Source organism: Bombina bombina, chromosome 12 (assembly GCF_027579735.1).
Source record: "Bombina bombina isolate aBomBom1 chromosome 12, aBomBom1.pri, whole genome shotgun sequence".
NCBI lineage: Eukaryota > Metazoa > Chordata > Amphibia > Anura > Bombinatoridae > Bombina > Bombina bombina.
Genome location: NC_069510.1, coordinates 74,540,956 through 74,566,498, shown reverse-complemented (window position 1 = coordinate 74,566,498; position 25,543 = coordinate 74,540,956). Strand labels below are relative to the sequence as shown.

At 41.9% G+C, this 25,543-nt stretch overlaps 1 protein-coding gene across 2 annotated transcripts in view; it reads right to left on the bottom strand.

The window, feature by feature from the left end:
• LOC128642851 (multidrug and toxin extrusion protein 1) overlaps window positions 1-24,470 on the bottom strand; it is a 466,573-nt gene extending 442,103 nt beyond the window's left edge. For both annotated transcript variants that reach the window (XM_053695697.1, XM_053695698.1), the window contains exons 1-2: window positions 24,346-24,470; window positions 20,822-21,102 (exon numbers count right to left, since the gene is read on the bottom strand). In XM_053695697.1, the coding sequence (XP_053551672.1) occupies window positions 20,822-20,980 (159 nt within the window). In that variant the 5' untranslated portion in view covers window positions 20,981-21,102; window positions 24,346-24,470. The remainder of the gene's footprint in view (window positions 1-20,821; window positions 21,103-24,345) is intronic.
• Between the last annotated feature and the right edge of the window lie 1,073 nt (window positions 24,471-25,543).

The window sequence follows — 25,543 nt, the reverse complement described above, 5'->3', positions numbered from 1 at the left end:
AAGAAAGGTGGCTATATTGGTCACTGATTTGTTTTTGTTTTGTTTTTGAATGTCAGAAATGTATATTTGTGAATGTTGAGATGTTATATTGGTTTCACTGGTAAAAATAAATAATTGAAATGGGTATATATTTGTTTTTTGTTAAGTTGCCTAATAATTATGCACAGTAATAGTCACCTGCACACACAGATATCCCCCTAAAATAGCTAAAACTAAAAACAAACTAAAAACTACTTCCAAAAATATTCAGCTTTGATATTAATGAGTTTTTTGGGTTCATTGAGAACATGGTTGTTGTTCAATAATAAAATTAATCCTCAAAAATACAACTTGCCTAATAATTCTGCACTCCCTGTATATTGTAGCTATTTTAGGGTTTATTTTACAGGTAAGTATTTAGCTTTAAATAGGAATAATTTATTTAATAAGAGTTAATTTATTTCGTTAGATTTAAATTATATTTAATTTAGGGGGGTGTTAGTGTTAGGGTTAGACTTAGCTTTAGGGGTTAATAAATTTATTAGAGTAGCAGTGAGGTCTGGTCGGCATATTAGGGGTTAATACTTGAAGTTAGGTGTCGGCGATGTTAGGGAGGGCAGATTAGGGGTTAATACTATTTATTATAGGGTTATTGAGGCGGGAGTGAGGCAGATTAGGGGTTAATAACTTTATTATAGTAGCGGTGAGGTCCGGTCGGCAGATTAGGGGTTAATAAGTGTAGGTAGGTGGAGGCGACATTGGAGGCGGCAGATTAGGGGTTAATAAATATAATATAGGGGTCGGCGGTGTTAGGGGCAGCAGATTAGGGGTTCATAGAGATAACGTAGTTTGCGGCGGTGTACGGAGCGGCAGATTAGGGGTTAATAGTATAATGCAGGTGTCAGCGATAGCGGGGTCGGCAGATTAGGGGTTAATAAGTGTAAGGTTAGGGGTGTTTAGACTCAGGGTACATGTTAGGGTGTTAGGTGCAGACTTAGGATGTGTTTCCCCATAGGAAACAATGGTGCTGCGTTAAGAGCTGAACGCTGCTTTTTTGCAGGTGTTAGGTTTTTTTTCAGCTCAAACGGCCCCATTGTTTTCTATGGGGGAATCGTGCACGAGCACGTTTTTGAAGCTGGCCGCGTCCGTAAGCACCGCTGGTATTGAGAGTTGCAGTGGCGGTAAATATGCTATATGCTCCCTTTTTGGAGCCTAACGCAGCCCTTCTGTGAACTCTAAATACCAGCGGTATTTAAAAGGTGCGGGGGAAAAAAAACCAGCGTTAGCTACACGGGTCGTTACCGACAAAACTCTAAATCTAGCCGAATGTGTCCTATGTATCAGGGTGGGTCTGTGTGTTTGTGCACTTACCAAAAAAAAACATTTCTTCCTATCTAGACTATATAGAATGACTGTGTGGTGCATGTGTGTGTTTGTGTATGTGAATGCATGTGTGTAGAGTGTCAGTGTGTGTGTGTATCTACCAACCTTTATCCCAACTGTCCTCTATCCCTCTAAGCTGTCCTGCTTATATCATGAGATATTTCATTAATTAGGATAAGCTGACTTTCTTGGGAAGAGTGAAGTACTTTGCATATGTAATGACCTTGGGGCCGATTTATCAAGGGCTGAATCGCCCCTGATGCCCCTGTTTCCGCGATAGCCTTCAGGCTCGCCAGAAACGGCAGTTAAGAAACAACGTTCTTAGGAATGCTGCTCCTAAACTGGTCCGCTGCCTTTGAGGCTGCAGACATCAATCCACCCGATCGTGTACGATTGGGTTAATTGACACCCCCTGCTTGTGCAATTAAATGCCGACAGCGTATGCTATTGACATTCAGCGATGTCTGGTGGGCATAATACGCTACAGCGTATCATGTCCGCCAGACTTTGATAAATTGCCCCCATGTCTCTTTGTTGTTAGTTTTATAACTTCCCCTTTGTCTTACCACCTGTGTCAATAATCATATCCTTCCTTTGAATGTAGACCTTTGTTACATATATACACAGACAATCATATTTTATATAAAAAATAGGTCTACATTCTATATTAGTTAATATGCATATAAATATATACAGTATATACAGTATATATATATATATATATATATATATATATACACCTACAGATATAGTCTGTGTTTCTAAAAAAAAATTAAAGGGCTCGTCATACCGTCAAACTATCCCTTTAAAGAACTCTAAAGCTCCAGGGCCGGACACGCACGCAATTACTTCCCTTCTAGTTAAATTGTTCAGCCACATCAGGATGGTTTTCCTTTTGTCTGAACACCAAAAATCCTTTCCTGTATTTGTTACTTCATGTATGTAACTTGCCCTGATAATAAAGCTAATACTGAAAGAAAAGCATAGAGAGAGATATATACAAAGAGTGAGCTTTCTAAGACAAATCCAAGATATAGCTGTAACACTGAACAATAGAATGTAACTATAATATTCTGCTACTCAAACATCACCCAAACTACTGTGAACCAGTGTTGACCTTATCAAAATCCTGGCATAAAAACAAGCCCAAAAGACCCAGCACCACCACATAACCTAGAGGCATTCTGAGATGGGTTCTTGCCAAAATCCCATCATTCAATCATATGAGTAATCCTAAAAAGGACCGAAATTATTATTAAAACGACCTTTATTTCACCAGTTGGGTCATAAGTATCTTTTCAGGCAAGTTAGAATATTGCTTAGGGCAGGGTTCTTCAAACTTTTTTCCCAAGACCCAGTGCCATGATACCACATACCATTGCAACCCTATTTTTATGCTTGGTTTGAACATTTCTGAAGTACTATACAAGATAGCTGCAATGTTTGGCAAAGTGACTAAAATGTGTGTGTACTTTACTATGGATTTTAGTCAAACTTGTAAGTGTTGTAAAAGGTAATAACACAGACACACGCTCATACAACATACACACACAAAAAGCACACTCTCATACAACACATACACACCGCACACACACTCTCATACAACTCACACCATACACACTCTCATACAATACACACACACCATACACACTCTTATACAACACACATACCATACACACTCTTATACAACACACACACACACCACACACACTCTAATTCAACACACACACTCTCATTAAACACACACACTCATACAAAATACACACACCATACACACTCTCATACAACACACACGTCACACACACTCTCATACAACACACACAGACTCATACAAAATACACATACAACACACACACCATACACACACACTTATACAACACACACGTCACACACACTCTCATACAACACACACACACACTCTCATACAACACACACACAATACACACTTTTATACAATACACACACACTTATACAACACACACACTCTCATACAACACACACAGACTCATACAAAATAAACACACAACACACACACCATACACACATACTCTCATACAACACACACTCATACAACACAAACATCAAACAAACTCTCATACAACACACACACACACTCTCATACAACACACACACACAATACACACTTTTATACAATACACACACACTTATACAACACACACAACACACACACTCTCATACAACACACACAGACTCATACAAAATAAACACACAACACACACACCATACACACAAACTCTCATACAACACACACTCATACAACACAAACATCAAACACACTCTCATGCAACACATACACACACAATACACAATCTCATACAACACACACTTTCCTATAACACGCACACAAGTCACATCCAAGTAACCATGGTGTTGTGACCCAGTAATGGTCTCGGCCACTTATACCCTGTGGTATTCAGAGAGAGCTAAACCACACTGCCTTTTTTGGTAGCTAAGAGGTTAAACATAAATCTAACCATAAGGATTTACTTTATCTTATCTCCTCTGCTAAAGCCTTATAGGGACAGGTATATATCAGTTACTAGAATTATCAAATAAAGGCTGTAAAGAAAATAGAGTTTTCACTTCCTATTAATACAGGAAATGGCGACAAAATAAAGTTATAGAAAACCTTTTCTTTTACTACAGATAATTAAACATTTTATATTACAATCAAAAAAGTGTTTAATGTGCCTTTTAATGGCTGCCATTTATCAGTGTGGGGGGGGGGGGGAAAGGGAGGATGGACATTCAGGGAAAGAGAGAAGAGGATGTGAGTAAGCAGAGATTAGGAGATGGGAATGAAGAGAGAGATAGAGAGAGGGAGAAAGAAAGAGATAAGGAGAGAAAGTTAGAATGATAGGAGAGAGAAAGATAAAAGAGAGAGAAAAGAATTGGAGAAAGAGAGAGGAGGATAAAAGAAGATAGAGAGAAGTATAAAAAAGAGAAGGATAGAAAAGAGAGGGTAGGATAGGTGAGAGAGGAGATAGATTGATGAATAGAAGGAGAGAGAGAGAGTGATATATAGAAAAAGAGAGAGAGAGGAAGAGATGGATAGAAAGAGAGAGATAGCTTAAAGAAGAGAGAGAAGGGGAGAGGAAGAGATGGACAGAAATAGATAGGGATGGATAGAAGAAGAGAGAGATAGATAGAAGGAGAGAGAGATGGATAGAATGAGAGAGAAATCGATAGAAGAAGAGAGAGAGAAGGAGAGAGGAAGAGATTGATAGGAGAGAGGAAGAGATGGATAGAAAGAGAGACGGATAGAAGAAGAGAGAGAAGGAGAGAGGAAAAGATGGGTAGAAAGAGAGAGCGGTGGATAGAAGAAGAGATAGATGGATAGAAAGAGAGAGATATTAATTTAAGGAAAGAGGAAGATATGGATAGAATGAGAGAGAGATAAAAGAAGAGAGAGAGATGGAGAGAGGAAGAGATGGATAAAGAGAGAGAGGTGGATAGAAGGAGAGAGGAAGAAATGGATAAAAGGAGAGAGGAAGAGATGGATAGAAGGGGAGAGGAAGAGATGGATAAAGAGAGAGAGAGATGGATAGAAGGAGAGGGAGAGATGGATAGAAGAAGAGATGGCTAGAAGAAGAGAGGAAGAGATAGATAGAAAGAGAGAGAAAGATAGAGAGAGGAAGAGATGGATAGAAGGAGAGATGAAGAGATGGATAGAAAGAGAGAGAGGGATGGATAGAAGGAGAGAGGAAGAGATGGATAGAAAGAGAGAGGAAGAGATGGATAGAAAGAGAGAGAGGGATGGATAGAAAGAGAGAGGAAGAGATGGATAGATGGAGAGAGAGAGATGGATAGAAGGAGAGAGGAAGAGATGGATAGAAGGGGAGAGGAAGATATGGATAAAGAGAGAGAGGTGGATAGAAGGAGAAAGGAAGAAATGGATAAAAGGAGAGAGGAAGAGATGGATAGAAGGGGAGAGGAAGAGATGGATAAAGAGAGAGAGATGGATAGAAGGAGAGGGAGAGATGGATAGAAGAAGAGAGGAAGAGATAGATAGAAAGAGAGAGAAAGATAGAGAGAGGAAGAGATGGATAGAAGGAGAGATGAAGAGATGGAGAGAAAGAGAGAGAGAGATGGATAGAAGGAGAGAGGAAGAGATGGATAGAAAGAGAGAGAGGGATGGATAGAATGAGAGAGTGAGATTTATAGAAGGAGAGAGGAAAAGATGGATTGAAGGGGAGAGGAAGAGATGGATTGAAGGGTAGAGGAAGAGATGGATAGAAAGAGAGGGAGGGATGGATAGAAAAAGAGAGAGAGCTGGATAGAAGGAAAGAGGAAGAGATGGATAAAGAGAGAGAGATGGATAGAAGGAGAAAGAAAGAGGGGGATAGAAGGAGAGAGGAAGATATGGATAGAAGGGGAGAGGAAGAGATGGATAAAGAGAGAGATGGATAGAAGGAGAGAGAGAAGGAGAGGGAAAGGTGGATAGAAGAAGAGAGGAAGAGATGGATAGAAGGAGAGAGGAAGAGATGGATAGAAAGACAGAGATGGCTTAAAGAAGAGAGAGAAGGAGAGAGGAAGAGATGGACAGAAATAGATAGGGAGTGATAGAAGAAGAGAGAGATAGATAGAAGGAGAGAGAGATGGATAGAATGAGAGAGAATGGATAGAAGAAGAGAGAGAGAAGGAGAGAGGAAGAGATTGATAGGAGAGAGGAAGAGATGGATAGAAAGAGAGACGGATAGAAGAAGAGAGAGAAGGAGAGAGGAAAAGATGGGTAGAAAGAGAGAGCGGTGGATAGAAGAAGAGATAGATGGATAGAAAGAGAGATATTAATTTAAGAAGATAGGAAGAGATGGATAAAGAGGAAGAGATTGATAGAAAGGGAGAGAGAGCTGGATAGAAGAAGAGAGAGATGGATAGAAGGAGAGAGGAATAGATGGATAAATAGAGAGAGATGGATAGGAGAGATAGAAGGAAAGAGGGAGAGATGGATAGAAGAGAGAGAGATGGGTAGAAGAAGAGAGAGAGGGAGAGATGGATAGAAGGAGAGAGGAAGAGATGAATAGAAAGAAGGAAAGAGGAAGATATGGATAGAATGAGAGAGAGATAAAAGAAGAGAGAGAGATGGAGAGAGGAAGAGATGGATTGAAGTAGAGAGGAAGAGATGGATAGACGGAGAGAGGAAGAGATGGATAAAGAGAGAGAGGTGGATAGAAGGAGAGAGGAAGAAATGGATAGAAGGAGAGAGGAAGAGATGGATAGAAGGGGAGAGGAAGAGATGGATAAAGAGAGAGAGATGGATAGAAGGAGAGGGAGAGATGGATAGAAGAAGAGAGGAAAAGATGTATAGAAGGAGAGAGGAAGTGATGGATAAAAGGAGAGAGGAAGAGATGGATAGAAAAAGAGAGGAAGAGATGGATAGAAAGAGAGAGAGGGATGAATAGGAGGAGAGAGAGATAGATAGAAGGAAAGAGGACGAGATGGATAGAAAGAGAGAGAGGGATGGATAGGAGGAGAGAGAGAGATGGATAGAAGGAGAGAGAGGAAAAGATGGATAGAAAGAGCGAAAGATAGGGATGGATAGAAAGAGAGAGATAGATAGATAGAAAGAGAGAGGGAGAGATGGATAGAAAGAGACAGAGGGATGGATAAAGAGAGAGAGATGGATAGAAGGGGAGAGGAAGAGATGGATAGAAGAGGAGAGGAAGAGATGGATAGAAAGAGAGAGAGGGATGGATAGAAAGAGAGAGATGGATAGAAGGAGAGAGGAAGATATGGATATAGAGGAAGAGATGGATAGAGACAGAGAGCTGGATAGAAGCAGAGAGAGATTGATAGAAGGAGAGAGGAAGAGATGGATAAATAGAGAGAGATGGATAGAAGCAGAGAGAGAGAAGGATAGATGGATAGAAGGAGAGATGAAGATATGGAAAGAAAGAGAGAGAAAACATAATTTATGCGTACCTGATAAATTTATTTCTCTTGTAGTGTGTTCAGTCCACGGGTCATCCATTACTTATGGGATATATTCTCCTTCCCAACAGGAAGTTGCAAGAGGATCACCCAAGCAGAGCTGCTATATAGCTCCTCCCCTCACATGTCATATCCAGTCATTCGACCGAAACAAGACGAGAAAGGAGAAACTATAGGGTGCAGTGGTGACTGGAGTTATAATTTAAAATTTAGAACCTGCCTCAAAAAAAGACAGGGCGGGCCGTGGACTGAACACACTACAAGAGAAATAAATTTATCAGGTAAGCATAAATTATGTTTTCTCTTGTTAAGTGTGTTCAGTCCACGGGTCATCCATTACTTATGGGATACCAATACCAAAGCTAAAGTACACGGATGATGGGAGGGACAAGGCAGGGACATTAAACAGAAGGAACCACTGCCTGTAGAACCTTTCTCCCAACAACAGCCTCCGAAGAAGCAAAAGTGTCAAATTTGTAAAATTTGGAAAAAGTATGAAGTGAAGACCAAGTTGCAGCCTTGCAAATCTGTTCAACAGAGGCCTCATTCTTAAAGGCCCAGGTGGAAGCCACAGCTCTAGTGGAATGAGCTGTAATTCTTTCAGGAGGCTGCTGTCCAGCAGTCTCATAGGCTAAGCGTATTATGCTACGAAGCCAAAAAGAGAGAGAGGTAGCCGAAGCCTTTTGACCTCTCCTCTGTCCAGAGTAAACGACAAACAGAGAAGAAGTTTGTCGAAAATCTTTAGTTGCCTGTAAGTAGAACTTCAGAGCACGGACCACGTCTAGATTATGCAAAAGACGTTCCTTCTTTGAAGAAGGATTAGGACATAAGGATGGAACAACAATCTCTTGATTGATATTCTTGTTAGAAACAACCTTAGGTAAAAACCCAGGTTTAGTACGCAGGACTACCTTGTCTGAATGAAAGATCAGATAAGGAGAATCACAATGTAAGGCAGATAACTCAGAGACTCTTCGAGCCGAGGAAATAGCCATCAAAAACAGAACTTTCCAAGATAAAAGCTTAATATCAATGGAATGAAGGGGTTCAAACGGAACACCCTGAAGAACTTTAAGAACCAAGTTTAAACTCCACGGAGGAGCAACAGCTTTAAACACAGGCTTAATCCTAGCCAAAGCCTGACAAAAAGCCTGGACGTCTGGATTCTCTGCCAGACGCTTGTGTAAAAGAATAGACAGAGCAGAAATCTGTCCCTTTAGTGAACTAGCGGATAAGCCCTTTTCTAAACCCTCTTGTAGAAAAGACAATATCCTAGGAATCCTAACCTTACTCCATGAGTAACTCTTGGATTCACACCAATATAAATATTTACGCCATATCTTGTGGTAAATTTTTCTGGTAACAGGTTTCCGAGCCTGTATTAATGTATCAATAACCGAATCCAAAAACCCACGCTTTGACAGAATCAAGCGTTCAATTTCCAAGCAGTCAGCCTCAGAGAAATTAGGTTTGGATGGTTGAAAGGACCCTGAATTAGAAGGTCCTGCCTCAGGGGTAGAGACCATGGTGGACAGGACGACATGTCCACTAGGTCTGCATACCAGGTCCTGCGTGGCCACGCAGGTGCTATCAGAATCACCGATGCTCTCTCCTGTTTGATCCTGGCAATCATTTGAGGTAGCAACGGAAAAGGTGGAAACACATAAGCTATGTTGAAAACCCAAGGGGCTGCTAGTGCATCTACCAGCACCGCTCCCGGGTCCCTGGACCTGGATCCGTAACAAGGAAGCTTGACGTTCTGGCGAGATGCCATGAGATCCAGATCCGGTTTGCCCCAACGATGAATCAGTTGGGCAAATACCTCTGGGTGAAGTTCCCACTCCCCCGGATGAAAAGTCTGGCGACTTAAAAAATCCGCCTCCCAGTTCTCCACGCCTGGGATGTAGATCGCTAACAGGTGGCAAGAGTGAGACTCTGCCCAGCGAATTATCTTCGAGACTTCCAACATCGCTAGGGAACTCCTGGTTCCCCCTTGATGATTGATGTAAGCCACAGTCGTGATGTTGTCCGACTGAAATCTGATGAACCTCAGTGTTGCCAACTGAGGCTAAGCTAGAAGAGCATTGAATATTGCTCTTAATTCTAGAATGTTTATTGGGAGGAGTGTCTCCTCCTGAGTCCACGATCCCTGAGCGTTCAGGGAGTTCCAGACTGCTCCCCAGCCTAGTAGGCTGGCATCTGTTGTTACAATCGTCCAATCTGGTCTGCGAAAAGTCATTCCTTTGGACAGATGAACCCGTGACAACCACCAGAGAAGAGAATCTCTGGTCTCCTGGTCCAGATTTAGCAAAGGGGACAGATCTGAGTAATCCCCGTTCCATTGACTTAGCATGCATAGTTGCAGCGGTCTGAGATGTAGGCGCGCAAATGGCACTATGTCCATTGCCGCGACCATTAAGCCGATTACTTCCATGCACTGAGCTACTGATGGGCTTGGAATGGAGTGAAGGACACGGCAAGCATTGAGAAGCTTTGATAACCTGGACTCCGTCAGGTAAATCTTCATCTCTACAGAATCTATAAGAGTCCCTAGAAAAGGGACCCTTGTGAGTGGTAACAGAGAACTCTTTTCCACGTTTACTTTCCACCCATGCGACCTCAGAAATGCTAGAACTATCTCTGTATGAGACTTTGCATTTTGAAAACTTGACGCTTGTATTAGAATGTCGTCTAGGTACGGAGCCACCGCTATGCCTCGTGGTCTTAGTACCGCCAGAAGAGAGCCCAGAACCTTTGTAAAAATTCTCAGGGCCGTAGCTAACCCAAAGGGAAGCGCTACAAACTGGTAATGCCTGTCTAGAATGGCAAACCTTAGGTACCGATAATGATCTTTGTGAATCGGTATGTGAAGGTAGGCATCCTTTAAATCCACAGTGGTCATATATTGACCCTCTTGGATCATGGGTAGGATGGTCCGAATGGTTTCCATCTTGAACGATGGAACCCTTAGGAATTTGTTTAAGATTTTTAAATCTAAGATTGGTTTGAAGGTTCCCTCTTTCTTGGGAACCACAAACAGATTTGAATAAAACCCTTGCCCCTGTTCCATCCGCGGAACTGGGTGGATCACTCCCATCACTAAGAGGTCTTGTACACATTGTAGAAATGCCTCTTTCTTTACTAGGTTTGTTGATAACCTTGACAGATGAAAACTCCCTTGTGGAGGAGAAGTTTTGAAATCCAGAAGGTATCCCTGAGATATAATCTCCAACGCCCAGGGATCCTGTACATCTCTTGCCCAAGCCTGGGCGAAGAGAGAGAGTCTGCCCCCCACTAGATCCGTCTCCGGAAAGGGGGCCCTGACTTCATGCTGTCTTAGGGGCGGAAGTAGGCTTTCTGGCCTGCTTGCCCTTGTTCCATGATTGGTTGCCTTTCCAACCCTATCTGTAACGAGCAGTAGTTCCTTCCTGTTTTGGAGCGGAGGAAGTTGATGCTGCTCCTGCCTTGAAATTACGAAAGGCACGAAAATTAGACTGTTTGGCCTTCGATTTGGCCCTGTCCTGAGGAAGGGTGTGGCCCTTACCTCCAGTAATGTCAGCAATAATTTCCTTCAAGCCGGGCCCGAATAAGGTCTGCCCATTGAAAGGAATGTTTAGCAATTTAGACTTAGAAGTTACATCTGCTGACCAGGATTTAAGCCAAAGCGCTCTGCGCGCCTGTATGGCGAATCCGGAATTTTTAGCTGTAAGTTTGGTAAATGCACTACGGCATCCGAAACAAACGCATTAGCCAGCTTAAGGGTTCCAATCTTGCTCAGAGACTCATCCAATGGTGCTCTGCGAATCGCCTCTTCCAGAGACTCAAACCAGATTGCCACCGTGTCACAATCATTCAGAGCCGCTAACACCTCCCCTAGCAACACGCGGAGGTTCTCAAGCTTAAATTTAAAATTTGACATTTCTGAATCCGGTCTCCCCGAATCAGAACCGTCACCCACAGAATGAAGCTCTCCGTCCTCATGTTCTGCAAATTGTGACGCAGTATCAGACATGGCTCTCGTGTCATCGGCGCGCTCTGTCCTTAACCCAGAACTGTTGCGCTTGCCTCTTAACTCGGGCATATTGTATAATACTTCTTTCATAACATTAGCCATATCATGTAAAGTGATTTGTAAGGGCCTTGATGTACTTGGCGCCTCAATCTCACGCACCTACCGAGCGGGAGACGAAGGTACTGACACGTGAGGAGAGTTAGACGGCATAACTGCCCCCTCGTTGTCTGGTGATAATTTTTTAATCGGTACAGATTGATTTTTCAAAGTAACATCAATACAATTGGTACACATATTTCTATTGGGCTCCACAACGGCTTTTAAACATAATGAACAAGCAGATTCCTCTGTATCAGACATGTTTAAACAGACTAGCAATGAAGCTAGCAAGCTTGGAAAATACTTTCAATAAGTTTGCAAGCAATGTAAAAAACGCTGCAGCGCTTTTAAAAAACACAGTTGAGTAACAAATAACTAATTCAGTTATAGTCAACAATCCTTTAAATGTATTAATTAGCAGAGGATTGCACCCATTAGCAACAGGATGATTAACCCCTCAGTACCCAAAAAAACGGATATCCAATTAATATTAAACGTTTTTATCACAGTCTAACACACTGTCACAGGTCTGCTGTGACTGATTACCTCCCTCAAAAACGAATTTTGAAGACCCCTGAGCTCTGTAGAGACGTCCTGGATCAAGGAGGAAGAGCAGGAAGACTGTGCTAGAATTTTAACTGCGCAACAAGGTGCTAAAAAGAGGCCCCTCCCGCTCATTTACAACAGTGGGAGACCTGATATAACGGTTTCTATGCAGAAATATACGTTAGCCATGTGGAAAAAAAGAGAAAAAATTCATGCCCAAAAGGATTTATCACCAAAGTACCTCACAAAACGAATAACATGCCAGTAAACGTTTTGAAAATAAACTTCTTTAAATGTCATGCAAAGTTATCACTAAGCCTGCAACCAGTCGCTACCACTGCAGATAAGGCTTAAGCATTATTTCAGTATTAACAGTATTTTCTCAGTCAAATTCTAGTCCCTAGAAAATAACTCTACTGTGCATACATTTATCAGCCTGATACCAGTCACTACTACTGCATTTAAGGCTGTACTTACATCATACGGGTAACAGCAGTATTTTCTTAGTCAATTCCATTCCCAGAAAATATTGTACTGCACATACCTCATTTGCGGGGGACCCCGCATGCTATTCCCATGTTCTGAAGTTACCCCACTCCTCAGAATGTCAAGAACAGCCAGTGGATCTTAGTTACGCCTGCTAAGATCATAGAAAACGCAGGCAGTTTCTTCTTCCAAATACTGCCTGAGATAGAAAAACGGCACACTCCAGTGCCATTTAAAATAACAAACTTTTGATTGAAGAATAATTAAGTAAAAACTCCAACTCCTCCCGCGACCTCCTTCTTTGTTGAGGGTTGCAAGAGAATGACTGGATATGACATGTGAGGGGAGGAGCTATATAGCAGCTCTGCTTGGGTGATCCTCTTGCAACTTCCTGTTGGGAAGGAGAATATATCCCGTAAGTAATGGATGACCCGTGGACTGAACACACTTAACAAGAGAAAGATGGATAAAAGAAGAGAGAGAGATGGAGAGAGGAACCGATGGATAGAAGGAAAGAGGAAGAGATGGATAGAAGGAGAGAGGAAGAGATGGATAAAGAGAGAGAGATGGATAGAAGGATAGAGGACGAGATTGATAGAAGGGAGAGGAAAAGATGGTTAAAGAGAGAGAGATGGATCGAAGGAGAGGGAGAGATGGTTAGAAGAAGTGAGGAAGAGATGGATAGAAGGAGAGAGGAAGAGATGGATAAAGAGAGGTAGATGGATAGAAGGAGAGAGGAAGAGATGGATAGTAAGAGAGAGAGGAAGAGATGGATAGAAAGAGAGAGAAGGATGGATATGAGGAGAGAGAAAGATGGATAGAAAGAGAGAGAGGGATTGATAGGAGGAGAGAGAGATGGATAGAAGGAGAGATGAAGAGATGGATAGAAAGAGAGAGAGATGGATAGAAGGAGAAAGGAAGAGATGGATAGAAAGAGAGAGGAAGAGATGGATAGAAAGAGAGAGAGGGATGGATAGAAAGAGAGAGGAAGAGATGGATAGAAAGAGAGAGAGGGATGGATAGGAGGAGAGAGAGAGATGGATAGAAGGAGAGAGGAAGAGATGGATAGAAGGGGAGAGGAAGAGATGGATAAAGAGAGAGAGGTGGATAGAAGGAGAGAGGAAGAAATGGATAAAAGGAGAGAGGAAGAGATGGATAGAAGGGGAGAGGAAGAGATGGATAAAGAGAGAGAGATGGATAGAAGAAGAGAGGAAGAGATAGATAGAAAGAGAGAGAAAGATAGAGAGAGGAAGAGATGGATAGAAGGAGAGATGAAGAGATGGATAGAAAGAGAGAGAGAGATGGATAGAAGGAGAGAGGAAGAGATGGATAGAAAGAGAGAGAGGGATGGATAGAATGAGAGAGTGAGATTTATAGAAGGAGAGAGGAAAAGATGGATTGAAGGGGAGAGGAAGAGATGGATTGAAGGGTAGAGGAAGAGATGGATAGATAGAAAGAGAGGGAGGGATGGATAGAAAAAGAGAGAGAGCTGGATAGAAGGAAAGAGGAAGAGATGGATAAAGAGAGAGAGATGGATAGAAGGAGAAAGAAAGAGGGGGATAGAAGGAGAGAGGAAGAGATGGATAGAAGGGGAGAGGAAGAGATGGATAAAGAGAGAGATGGATAGAAGGAGAGAGAGAAGGAGAGGGAAAGGTGGATAGAAGAAGAGAGGAAGAGATGGATAGAAAGAGAGAGATGGCTTAAAGAAGAGAGAGAAGGAGAGAGGAAGAGATGGACAGAAATAGATAGGGAGTGGTAGAAGAAGAGAGAGATAGATAGAAGGAGAGAGAGATGGATAGAATGAGAGAGAAATGGATAGAAGAAGAGAGAGAGAAGGAGAGAGGAAGAGATTGATAGGAGAGAGGAAGAGATGGATAGAAAGAGAGACGGATAGAAGAAGAGAGAGAAGGAGAGAGGAAAAGATGGGTAGAAAGAGAGAGCGGTGGATAGAAGAAGAGATAGATGGATAGAAAGAGATATTAATTTAAGGAGATAGGAAGAGATGGATAAAGAGGAAGAGATGGATAGAAAGGGAGAGAGAGCTGGATAGAAGAAGAGAGAGATGGATAGAAGGAGAGAGGAGGAGATGGATAAATAGAGAGAGATGGATAGAAGGAGAGATAGAAGGAAAGAGAGAGAGATGGGTAGAAGAAGAGAGAGAGGGAGAGATGGATAGAAAGAAGGAAAGAGGAAGATATGGATAGAATGAGAGAGAGATGGAGAGAGGAAGAGATGGATAGAAGTAGAGAGGAAGAGATGGATAGACGGAGAGAGGAAGAGATGGATAAAGAGAGAGAGGTGGATAGAAGGAGAGAGGAAGAAATAGATAGAAGGAGAGAGGAAGAGATGGATAGAAGGGGAGAGGAAGAGATTGATAGAAGGGGAGAGGAAGAGATTGATAGAAGGGGAGAGGAAAAGATGGATAAAGAGAGAGAGATGGATAGAAGGAGAGGGAGAGATGGATAGAAGAAGAGAGGAAGAGATGGATAGAAAGAGAGAGAGGGATGGATAGAATGAGAGAGTGAGATTTATAGAAGGAGAGAGGAAAAGATGGATTGAAGGGGAGAGGAAGAGATGGATTGAAGGGTAGAGGAAGAGATGGATAGATAGAAAGAGAGGGAGGGATGGATAGAAAAAGAGAGAGAGCTGGATAGAAGGAAAGAGGAAGAGATGGATAAAGAGAGAGAGATGGATAGAAGGAGAAAGAAAGAGGGGGATAGAAGGAGAGAGGAAGAGATGGATAGAAGGGGAGAGGAAGAGATGGATAAAGAGAGAGATGGATAGAAGGAGAGAGAGAAGGAGAGGGAAAGGTGGATAGAAGAAGAGAGGAAGAGATGGATAGAAAGAGAGAGATGGCTTAAAGAAGAGAGAGAAGGAGAGAGGAAGAGATGGACAGAAATAGATAGGGAGTGGTAGAAGAAGAGAGAGATAGATAGAAGGAGAGAGAGATGGATAGAATGAGAGAGAAATGGATAGAAGAAGAGAGAGAGAAGGAGAGAGGAAGAGATTGATAGGAGAGAGGAAGAGATGGATAGAAAGAGAGACGGATAGAAGAAGAGAGAGAAGGAGAGAGGAAAAGATGGGTAGAAAGAGAGAGCGGTGGATAGAAGAAGAGATAGATGGATAGAAAGAGATATTAATTTAAGGAGATAGGAAGAGATGGATAAAGAGGAAGAGATGGATAGAAAGGGAGAGAGAGCTGGATAGAAGAAGAGAGAGATGGATAGAAGGAGAGAGGAGGAGATGGATAAATAGAGAGAGATGGATAGAAGGAGAGATAGAAGGAAAGAGAGAGAGATGGGTAGAAGAAGAGAGAGAGGGAGAGATGGATAGAAAGAAGGAAAGAGGAAGATATGGATAGAATGAGAGAGAGATGGAGAGAGGAAGAGATGGATAGAAGTAGAGAGGAAGAGATGGATAGACGGAGAGAGGAAGAGATGGATAAAGAGAGAGAGGTGGATAGAAGGAGAGAGGAAGAAATAGATAGGAGAGAGGAAGAGATGGATAGAAGGGGAGAGGAAGAGATTGATAGAAGGGGAGAGGAAGAGATTGATAGAAGGGGAGAGGAAAAGATGGATAAAGAGAGAGAGATGGATAGAAGGAGAGGGAGAGATGGATAGAAGAAGAGAGGAAGAGATGGCTAGAAGAAGAGAGGAAGAGATAGATAGAAAGAGAGAGAAAGATAGAGAGAGGAAGAGATGGATAGAAAGAGAGAGAGAGAGATGGATAGGAGAGAGATAGATGGATAGAAGGACAGAGGAAGAGATGGATAGAAAGAGAGAGAGGGATGGATAGAATGAGAGTGAGGTTGATAGAAGAAGAGAGGAAGAGATGTATAGAAGGAGAGAGGAAGAGATAGATAGAAAGAGAGAGGAAGAGATGGATAGAAAGAGAGAGGAATAGATAGATAGAAGGAGAGAGGAAGAGATGGATAACGAGAGAGAGAGAGAGAGAGAGAGAGAGAGAGATGGATAGACGGAGAGAGGAAGAGATGGATAGAAGGAGAGAGGAAGAGATGGATAAAAGGAGAGAGGAAGAGATGGATAGAAAAAGAGAGAGGAAGAGATGGATAGAAAGAGAGAGAGGGATGAATAGGAGGAGAGAGAGATAGATAGAAGGAAAGAGGACGAGATGGATAGAAAGAGAGAGAGGGATGGATAGGAGGAGAGAGAGAGATGGATAGAAGGAGAGAGAGGAAGAGATGGATAGAAAGAGCGAAAGAGAGGGATGGATAGAAAGAGAGAGATAGATAGAAAGAGAGAGGGAGAGATGGATAGAAAGAGACAGAGGGATGGATAAAGAGAGAGAGATGGATAGAAGGGGAGAGGAAGAGAGGGATAGAAGAGGAGAGAAAGAGATGGATAGAAAGAGAGAGAGGGATGGATAGAAAGAGAGAGATGGATAGAAGGAGAGAGGAAGATATGGATAAAGAGGAAAAGATGGATAGAAAGAGATAGAGAGCTGGATAGAAGAAGAGAGAGATTGATAGAAGGAGAGAGGAAGAGATGGATAAATAGAGAGAGATGGATAGGAGAGAGAGAGAAGGATAGATGGATAGAAGGAGAGATGAAGATATTGATAGAAAGAGAGAGAAAGATGGATAAAAGAAGAGAGAGATGGAGAGAGGAACCGATGGATAGAAGGAAAGAGGAAGAGATGGATAGAAGGAGAGAGGAAGAGATGGATAAAGAGAGAGAGATGGATAGAAGGATAGAGGACGAGATTGATAGAAGGGAGAGGAAGACATGGATAAAGAGAGAGAGATGGATAGAAGGAGAGAGAAGAGAGGGAGAGATGGATAGAAGAAGTGAGGAAGAGATGGATAGAAGGAGAGAGGAAGAGATGGATAAAGAGAGGTAGATGGATAGAAGGAGAGAGGAAGAGATGGATAGTAAGAGAGAGAGGAAGAGATGGATAGAAAGAGAGAGAAGGATGGATATGAGGAGAGAGAAAGATGGATAGAAAGAGAGAGAGGGATTGATAGGAGGAGAGAGAGATGGATAGAAGGAGAGAGGAAGAGATGGATAGAAAGAGAGAGAGATGGATAGAAGGAGAGAGGAAGAGATGGATAGAAAGAGAGAGGAAGAGATGGATAGAAAGAGAGAGAGGGATGGATAGAAAGAGAGAGGAAGAGATGGATAGATAGAAAGAGAGAGAGGGATGGATAGGAGGAGAGAGAGAGATGGATAGAAGGAGAGAGGAAGAGATGGATAGAAGGGGAGAGGAAGAGATGGATAGATAGAAAGAGAGATAGGGATAGATAGAAGGAGAGAGGAAGAGATGGATAGAAGGAGAGAGGAAGAGATGGATAGAAGGAGAGAGGAAGAGATGGATAGAAGGAGAGAGAGGGATGGATAGAAGGAGACAGGAAGAGATGGATAGAAGGAGAGAGAGATGGATAGAAGGAGAGAGAGAGATGGATAGAAGGAGAGAGAGAGATGGATAAAAAGAGAGAGGAAGAGATGGATAGAAGGAGAGAGAGAGATGGATAGAAGGAGAGAGAGAGATGGATAGAAAGAGAGAGGAAGAGATGGATAGGAGAGAGAGAGATGGATAGAAAGATAGAGGAAGAGATGGATAGAAGGGGAGAGGAAGAGATGGATAGAAAGAGAGAGAGGGATAGATAGAAGGAGAGAGAGAGATGGATAGAAGGAGAGAGAGGGATGGATAGAAGGAGAGAGGAAGAGATGGATAGAAAGAGAGAGACGGATGGATAGAAGGAGAGAGAGGGATGGATAGAAGGAGAGAGAGGGATGGATAGAAGGAGAGAGAGGGATGGATAGAAGGAGAGAGGAAGAGATGGATAGAAAGAGAGATGGACAGAAAGAGAGATAATACGAGAAAGAGATGGATTGGAGAAAAAGAGATGGATTGAAGGAGAGAGAAATAGAAGGAAAGTGAGAGAGAGAAGGATAAAAGAAGAGAGATGGGGACTAAAGATGAAGCAAGTATAATATGGCAGTTTTCTAAGTTAAATTTGTACTGTAATTTCCTTTTAATTTGTTCCCAATGATCCATTTTATCTGTTGGAGACGGAGTGAATTAAATGGTTTACAAATAACCCCTTACCTTTATTTTGCTATTTGAAATAGCAGCATTTGCCTGTTCAAACACCCACTTATACTGAACATTTCAATATTGTGGCACTGGTTATAAAAAAAAGAAGCTATGTGATCAAGAGGCAGCAGCATAAATCAACCACCCAGTGAGCATGGTAGAGAGAGCGCGATGCAATTTGAAATGGTGTTCTGAATACAATGAACTCTTACCAGCTGCTTGCCTGAGTAAACCGTCCCTTAATCATATGCATGATTCATTTATTTTATCTTTTGGTAACTTAAAGGGACTTGAAACCCAAAATGTGTATTTCATGAGTCACATAGAGCATACCATTTTAAGCAACTTTCCGATTTACTATTATTATCAGTTTTGCTTCATTCTCTTAGTATCCTTTGTTTCAGGAGCAGCATTGCACTACTGGAAGCTAGCTGAACACATTGGTAAGCCAATAATAAGATGTACACATATTCACCCACCAATCAGCAGCTAGCTCTCAGCTCCTGAGCCTACCTAGATATTCTTTTCAACAAAATATACAAAGAGAATGAAGCAAATTAGTTAATAGAAGTAAATTGGAAAGTTGTTTAAAATGATTTGTTCTGTCTGAATTATAAAAGAGAGATAGCAAGTAACAGGATATAAACAGGATCTCAGAGACAGTTGAGGCATGGAGACTGCAAAGCAAAGAAACAGTAAGGAATTTCAGCCTGGGTAAGGTAGAGGAACTATAGCAAGAGGAGAGAGACAGCCAGAGTAAGGAGGAGAGAGACAGACAGTGTAAGGAGGAGAGAGACAGCCAGGGTAAGGAGGAGAGAGACAGACAGTGTAAGGAGGAGAGAGACTGACAGTGTAAGGAGGAGAGAGACAGACAGACAGGGTAAGGAGGAGAGAGACAGACAGTGTAAGGAGGAGAGAGACAGCCAGGGTAAGGAGGAGAGAGACAGACAGGGTAAGGTGGAGAGAGACAGCCAGGGTAAGGAGGAGAGAGACAGACAGTGTAAGGAGGAGAGAGACTGACAGTGTAAGGAGGAGAGAGACAGACAGGGTAAGGAGGAGAGAGACAGACAGTGTAAGGAGGAGAGAGACAGAAAGTGCAAGGAGGAGAGAGACAGACAGTGCAAAGAGGAGACAGACAGCCAGTGCCAGGAGGAGAGAGACAGAAAGTGCAACAGAGAGAGAGAAAAGCAGTGCAAGAAGGAGAGAGACAGAAAGTGCACGGAGAAGAGAGACAGACAGTGCAAGGAGGAGAGAGACAGAAAGTGCTAGGAGGAGAGAGACAACCAGCACAAGGAGGAGAGAGACAACCAACAGACAGTGTAAAGTGGTGAGAGACAGTCAGGGCAAGGAGGAGAGAGACAGAAAGTGCAAGGAGGAGAGAGACAGACAGTGCAAAGAGGAGACAGACAGCCAGTGCCAGGAGGAGAGAGACAGAAAGTGCAACAGAGAGAGAGAAAAGCAGTGCAAGAAGGAGAGAGACAGAAAGTGCACGGAGAAGAGAGACAGACAGCGCAAGGAGGAGAGAGACAGAAAGTGCTAGGAGGAGAGAGACAACCAGCACAAGGAGGAGAGAGACAACCAACACAAGGGGAAGTGAGACAATCCGTGCTAGGAGGAGAGAGACAGTCAGCGCAAGGAGGAGAGAGTCAACGCAAGGAGATGAGAGACAGCCAGTGCAAGGAGAAGAGAGACAGCCAGCGCAAAGAGAAGAGAGACAGCCAGCACAAGGACAAGAGAGACAGCCAGCACAAAGAGAAGAGAGACAGTCAGCGCAAAGAGAAGAGAGACAGTCGGCGCAAAGAGAAGAGAAACAGCCGGTGCAAAGAGAAGAGAAACAGTCAGCGCAAAGAGTAGAGATTCAGTCAGTGCAATGAGAAGAAAGACAGAAAGAGAAAGAAGGGTAAAGTTAGCCAGGGCAAGATGGGAGCACAAAGAAGGAGAGACAGCAAAGGCAAGGGTGGAGTCAATCAGGGCAAGATGAGGAGATAGAGAGAGCAAGAAGGGGAGAGTAAGCCATGGCAAGTAAGGAGAAAGAGAGACAGTACAAGGGACTTAGAGACAGTCAGGGCAAAGAAAGAGTTAGCAGGATAAGAACCAGAGCGACAACCAGGTCAAAGAGGGAAGTAACACCTAGGACAGCAAGGACAAAACCAAGCTTGAAACCAGGACACAGAAGAGAAAGGAAGGTGATGGAAGAGGGAAAATCAGAGCAAGAAGTAAAGAGACAAGCAGGGCAATAGTCACATACTATATTCTCTATACTTCTTCTATAGCTATGACACTGGCATCTTATCACTCTTTTGTTACCGTTGGTCCAGCAAGTGCCAGCAGCTGTCGGGCTTCTTCCCAAGCATCAGCAGGCAGGAAACGGCATCCCTTCTTACACCCAGAGGGCTCTGGTGTATCCGGACTAGTGACTGGGTCCTCAAGCTGAACACTGGCCCCATTTTGGTCCTCCTTCTCCATTGTAGACCACTTGCTGTTGTGTCAAAGTCCCAAGCGGAGTGAAACTGTGCGCTCTTATCAGACAAGGCCTTGATTCCAGTTGTTTGCTATTTCAGTGCAGTCAGAGGTCACGGCATGATCATCTGCAAAATTTGGAAGCTTTTAATACTGTTGAGAAACTCTAGGTCCAGATTGAGAAATATTGTTTAAATAATATATTGTATAATGAGTTTCAAAATATCCTTTATATTGTATTGTTAGACATTTGATTGAATCTGCAGTAATTGTGTATTATTTTATTAGACAAATAATCTCACCAGATGCACAATCCCTTGAAAAATCTGGTAAAATATTTGTATATGAAAAAACACAAGTACTGTACATAATATAAAACTGCACTCGCAATAAGTGTGTTTATATAGATAGATATATGGAAGATTATCACTATAGTTGACAAGTCAATTTAGAAAAGTTACTAGTCCGTAGAGAAAAAGTTACATACTTACTTACATATAAGGTTTAGAGAAATATTACAGGTACAAAACCATTTATTCAAACTGCTTGGGAGCGGAAAAGGTTTGAATTTTGAAATAGTTTGGATTTTGGAATATTTGTATCTGTAAAATGGGACAGTTTGGAGAGGGGGATGGGACCAAGGGGCCGATTTATCCAGCTCCGTATGGAGCTTAATGCCTCTGTTTCCGCCCGAGCCTTCAGGCTGTTACCGCTGCTCCATAACTTGTCTGCGTGCTCTGAGGCCGCCAACAGAAATCAACCCAATCGAATACGATCGGGTTGATTGGCACCCCTTGCTAGCCGCCGATTCGCTGCAAATCTGCAGATAGAAGAACTGCTGGTGCAATGATAAATGCCGACAGCGTATGCTACATTGTATCATGTCGCACTATGATAAATCTACCCCCAAGTGTAAACGATATCTTATGTTATTTAGGTAATATTAACATGTTATAATACAGCTTATACATGTAACCTAAAGCTAGTTTTATATATCATGTTTAGTATACATAGTACTGCACTATAATCAGAAAGGTAATAGTTGTAGTTTTAATTAAATCATTATTTATATTTTAGAACTCAACAAAAACAAACCAAAGACACAGACAGAGAGGATTGTGACTTACAGGCAGGAAAAATAGTAAGTTTTGATAAAAAAAAAATAATTTAAATATGAATTAAAAAGTTTGGATTTCAAAACAAGTTTGGATTTTGGAATTCCGGATTTTCTGGATTTGTACCTATACTATAGTTTCAAAGTCAGCGAAATTTTTTTTACTAGTCCACTCAAATTTATAAAACCTTATTTTATTCTTTCTCACACATACACACTACACACATACACACATTTCACTGCACACACATACACAAAAACTACACACACATACTACACACAAATACACTACAAGCATACATTACACACATAAAGTACACACACACTACTCACATACAGTACACTACACATACACTACACATTAACTACACACACTACTCACATACATTACACACACACAACATACTTACTACACACAAACACACACTATACATACACACACTACACACATATATGCACACACATTTCACTGCATACACTACACACATATATGCACACACATTTCACTGCACATACATACACAAAAACTACACACAAATACACTACAAGCATACACCACACACACACATTAAACACATACACTACACACATAAAGTACACACACACTACTCACATACAGTGCACATACACTACACATTAACTACACACACTACTCATATACATTACACACACACAACATACTTACTACACACAAACACACACTATACACACACACACACACACATACACACACTACACATATATATGCACACACATTTCACTGCATACACTACACACATATATGCACACACATTTCACTGCACATACATACACAAAAACTACACACAAATACACTACAAGCATACACCACAAACACACATTAAACACATACACTACACATACACTACACACATACAGTACACATACACACTACACACATACTGTACACTTCATATACACTATATGCATACACTACACACATACAGTACACACACATCACTCACATACAGTACACTACACACTCACTACACACACTACTCACATACATTACACACACACACACACTACATACATACACTACATACGCTACACACATACAGTACACACACACTACTCATATACAGTACACTACACACATACAAACATATATGCACACACATTTCACTGCATACACCACACCCATATATGCACATGCATACACAAAAACTACACACAAATACACTACAAGCATACACCACACACTAAACACATACACTACATTCATACACTACACACATACCGTACACACACATTACTCATATACAGTACACTACACGTACACTACACACACTCATTACACACATACACTACATGCATACACTACACACATACAGTACACACACATTACTCACATACACTACACGTACACTACACACAGTACACATACACTACACACACACTACTCACATACAGTACACTACACGTACACTACACACAGTACACACACACTACTCACATACACTACACACACACACACTACTCACATACACAAACTACACACACACACACTACTCACATACACTACACTAAATACACACACACTACTCACATACAGTACTCTACACAAACACACACTACTCACATACACTAAACTAAATACACACACACTACTCACATACACTACACACACACACACTACTCACATACAGTACACTACACACACACACTACTCACATACAGTACACTACACACAATACTCACATACACTACACACACACACTACTCACATACATTACACAAACACACTGCACACATGTATTCGGGTATTGACAGATCAAAATTAAATCTAGGAGACAGCGACACACCATTGTTTAGAAACCAGTTAAGGTACTTGTGTGAGCTATATGCAGAACAATCAGAATTAGATTCTATGAGCTGTGGCATTTTCTTTCTCTCTCTCTCTCTCTCTCTCTCTCTCTCTCTCTCTCTCTTTCTCTCAATGTTTTGCAAAGCTGTTAGCTGTAAACCTTTAAGTAAAAGACGGCTATCAACACCATCTACTGTAGTTCATTGTATTTAGTTCTCCATAATGGACAGAAACTTTTTCCCTGAAAAAGCTGGCACTGCCTATACAGATCATGCCTGTGTGCCTCTATAAAGAAACAGGATATGTTCAGGCTGATATTAATTTCACTCTAAACTTCTCTCGAAAGATAAAGCTTTATATCTAATTTACAGTTCAACAAACACACACATATATCTTAGCATGTAAGTTATTTATAGCCAGCAAACATCTCACCAGTATAAGCAGGCTACTCAGATCCTCTCCCGCACCAGTACTGTAGAATTAAATTGTGTCCTTGCTACATTTCCAACCAAGGATAAGTCTCTTGTGCTCTCATTCTGCCAGCAGTCTGTTTATACACACATTAAGCTGGGAGGAGCAGAGAGCCCAGACCATCCCAGGGTATATTTTTTAAAGCTTTTTGTCCCCTCCTACACACATTGAGCTGCCAGATATAAAGTTTACTGTTGCACAAGATATAGTCAGGCATTCACTGTCCTCAATAGCATTCTGTGCAAGATAAAAATGCAGGGATTCTTTCAAAAAATTTAAAAAAAACTAAAACTTTGCTGTTTGCAAAAATGTTTACTAAATGTTTATCTAATGATTATCAAATGGTTTATCTATAATCCAGTAAACAAGAATTCCAAAACTCCCTCCCAACAATTGTATACAAATCCTGGGTTAACCTCAACTTAACAAACTCATATAGTACTGAATAAACAACCTTGGCCTCGATCCGATATGCAGCGTCGCCCACAAAAGCCGGCGACGCCAAATTTTGCGCTGGTTTGGTATCACATATACAGCGTAACATAGAAGTTACGCTCGTATGTTTCTGCCTTCGGCCGTAGTTTTTTGGCCCATAGACAGGTATACCAAACCAGCGCAGTTTGGTATCCAATATACAGCGTAAGGACTTACGTGGCGAAAATGGAGGAATCTTACTCCATTTTCACCTCGCCACAAATTGCAGGCGTAGTAAGCCTTACGCTGTGTATTGGAGCCCCGTAACTCCCTAAACTAGCTTCAAAATAAAACCTAACACCTAACGCATGCGCAATGTCTATCTACCTGTCAACCGCGTTCCCCCGCCGCAATCCCTAATAAAGTGTTTAACCCCTAAACCGCCGCTCCCGGACCCCACCGCCACCTACATTAAATGTCTAACCTCCTAATGTGAGCCCCCTACACCGTCGCCACCTACATTAAAATTATTAACCCCTAATGTAATCCCCCTACACCGCCGCCATCTATATTAAAAGTATTACCCCCTAATGTGAGCCCCCTATACTGCCGCCACCTATTTTAACTATATTACCCCCTAATCTATTCCCCCTATACCGCCGCCATATTAAATATATTAAAGGAACAGTTTACTCAAAAAATTTCTCCCCTTTAATTTGTTCCCAATGATCCACTTTACCTGCTG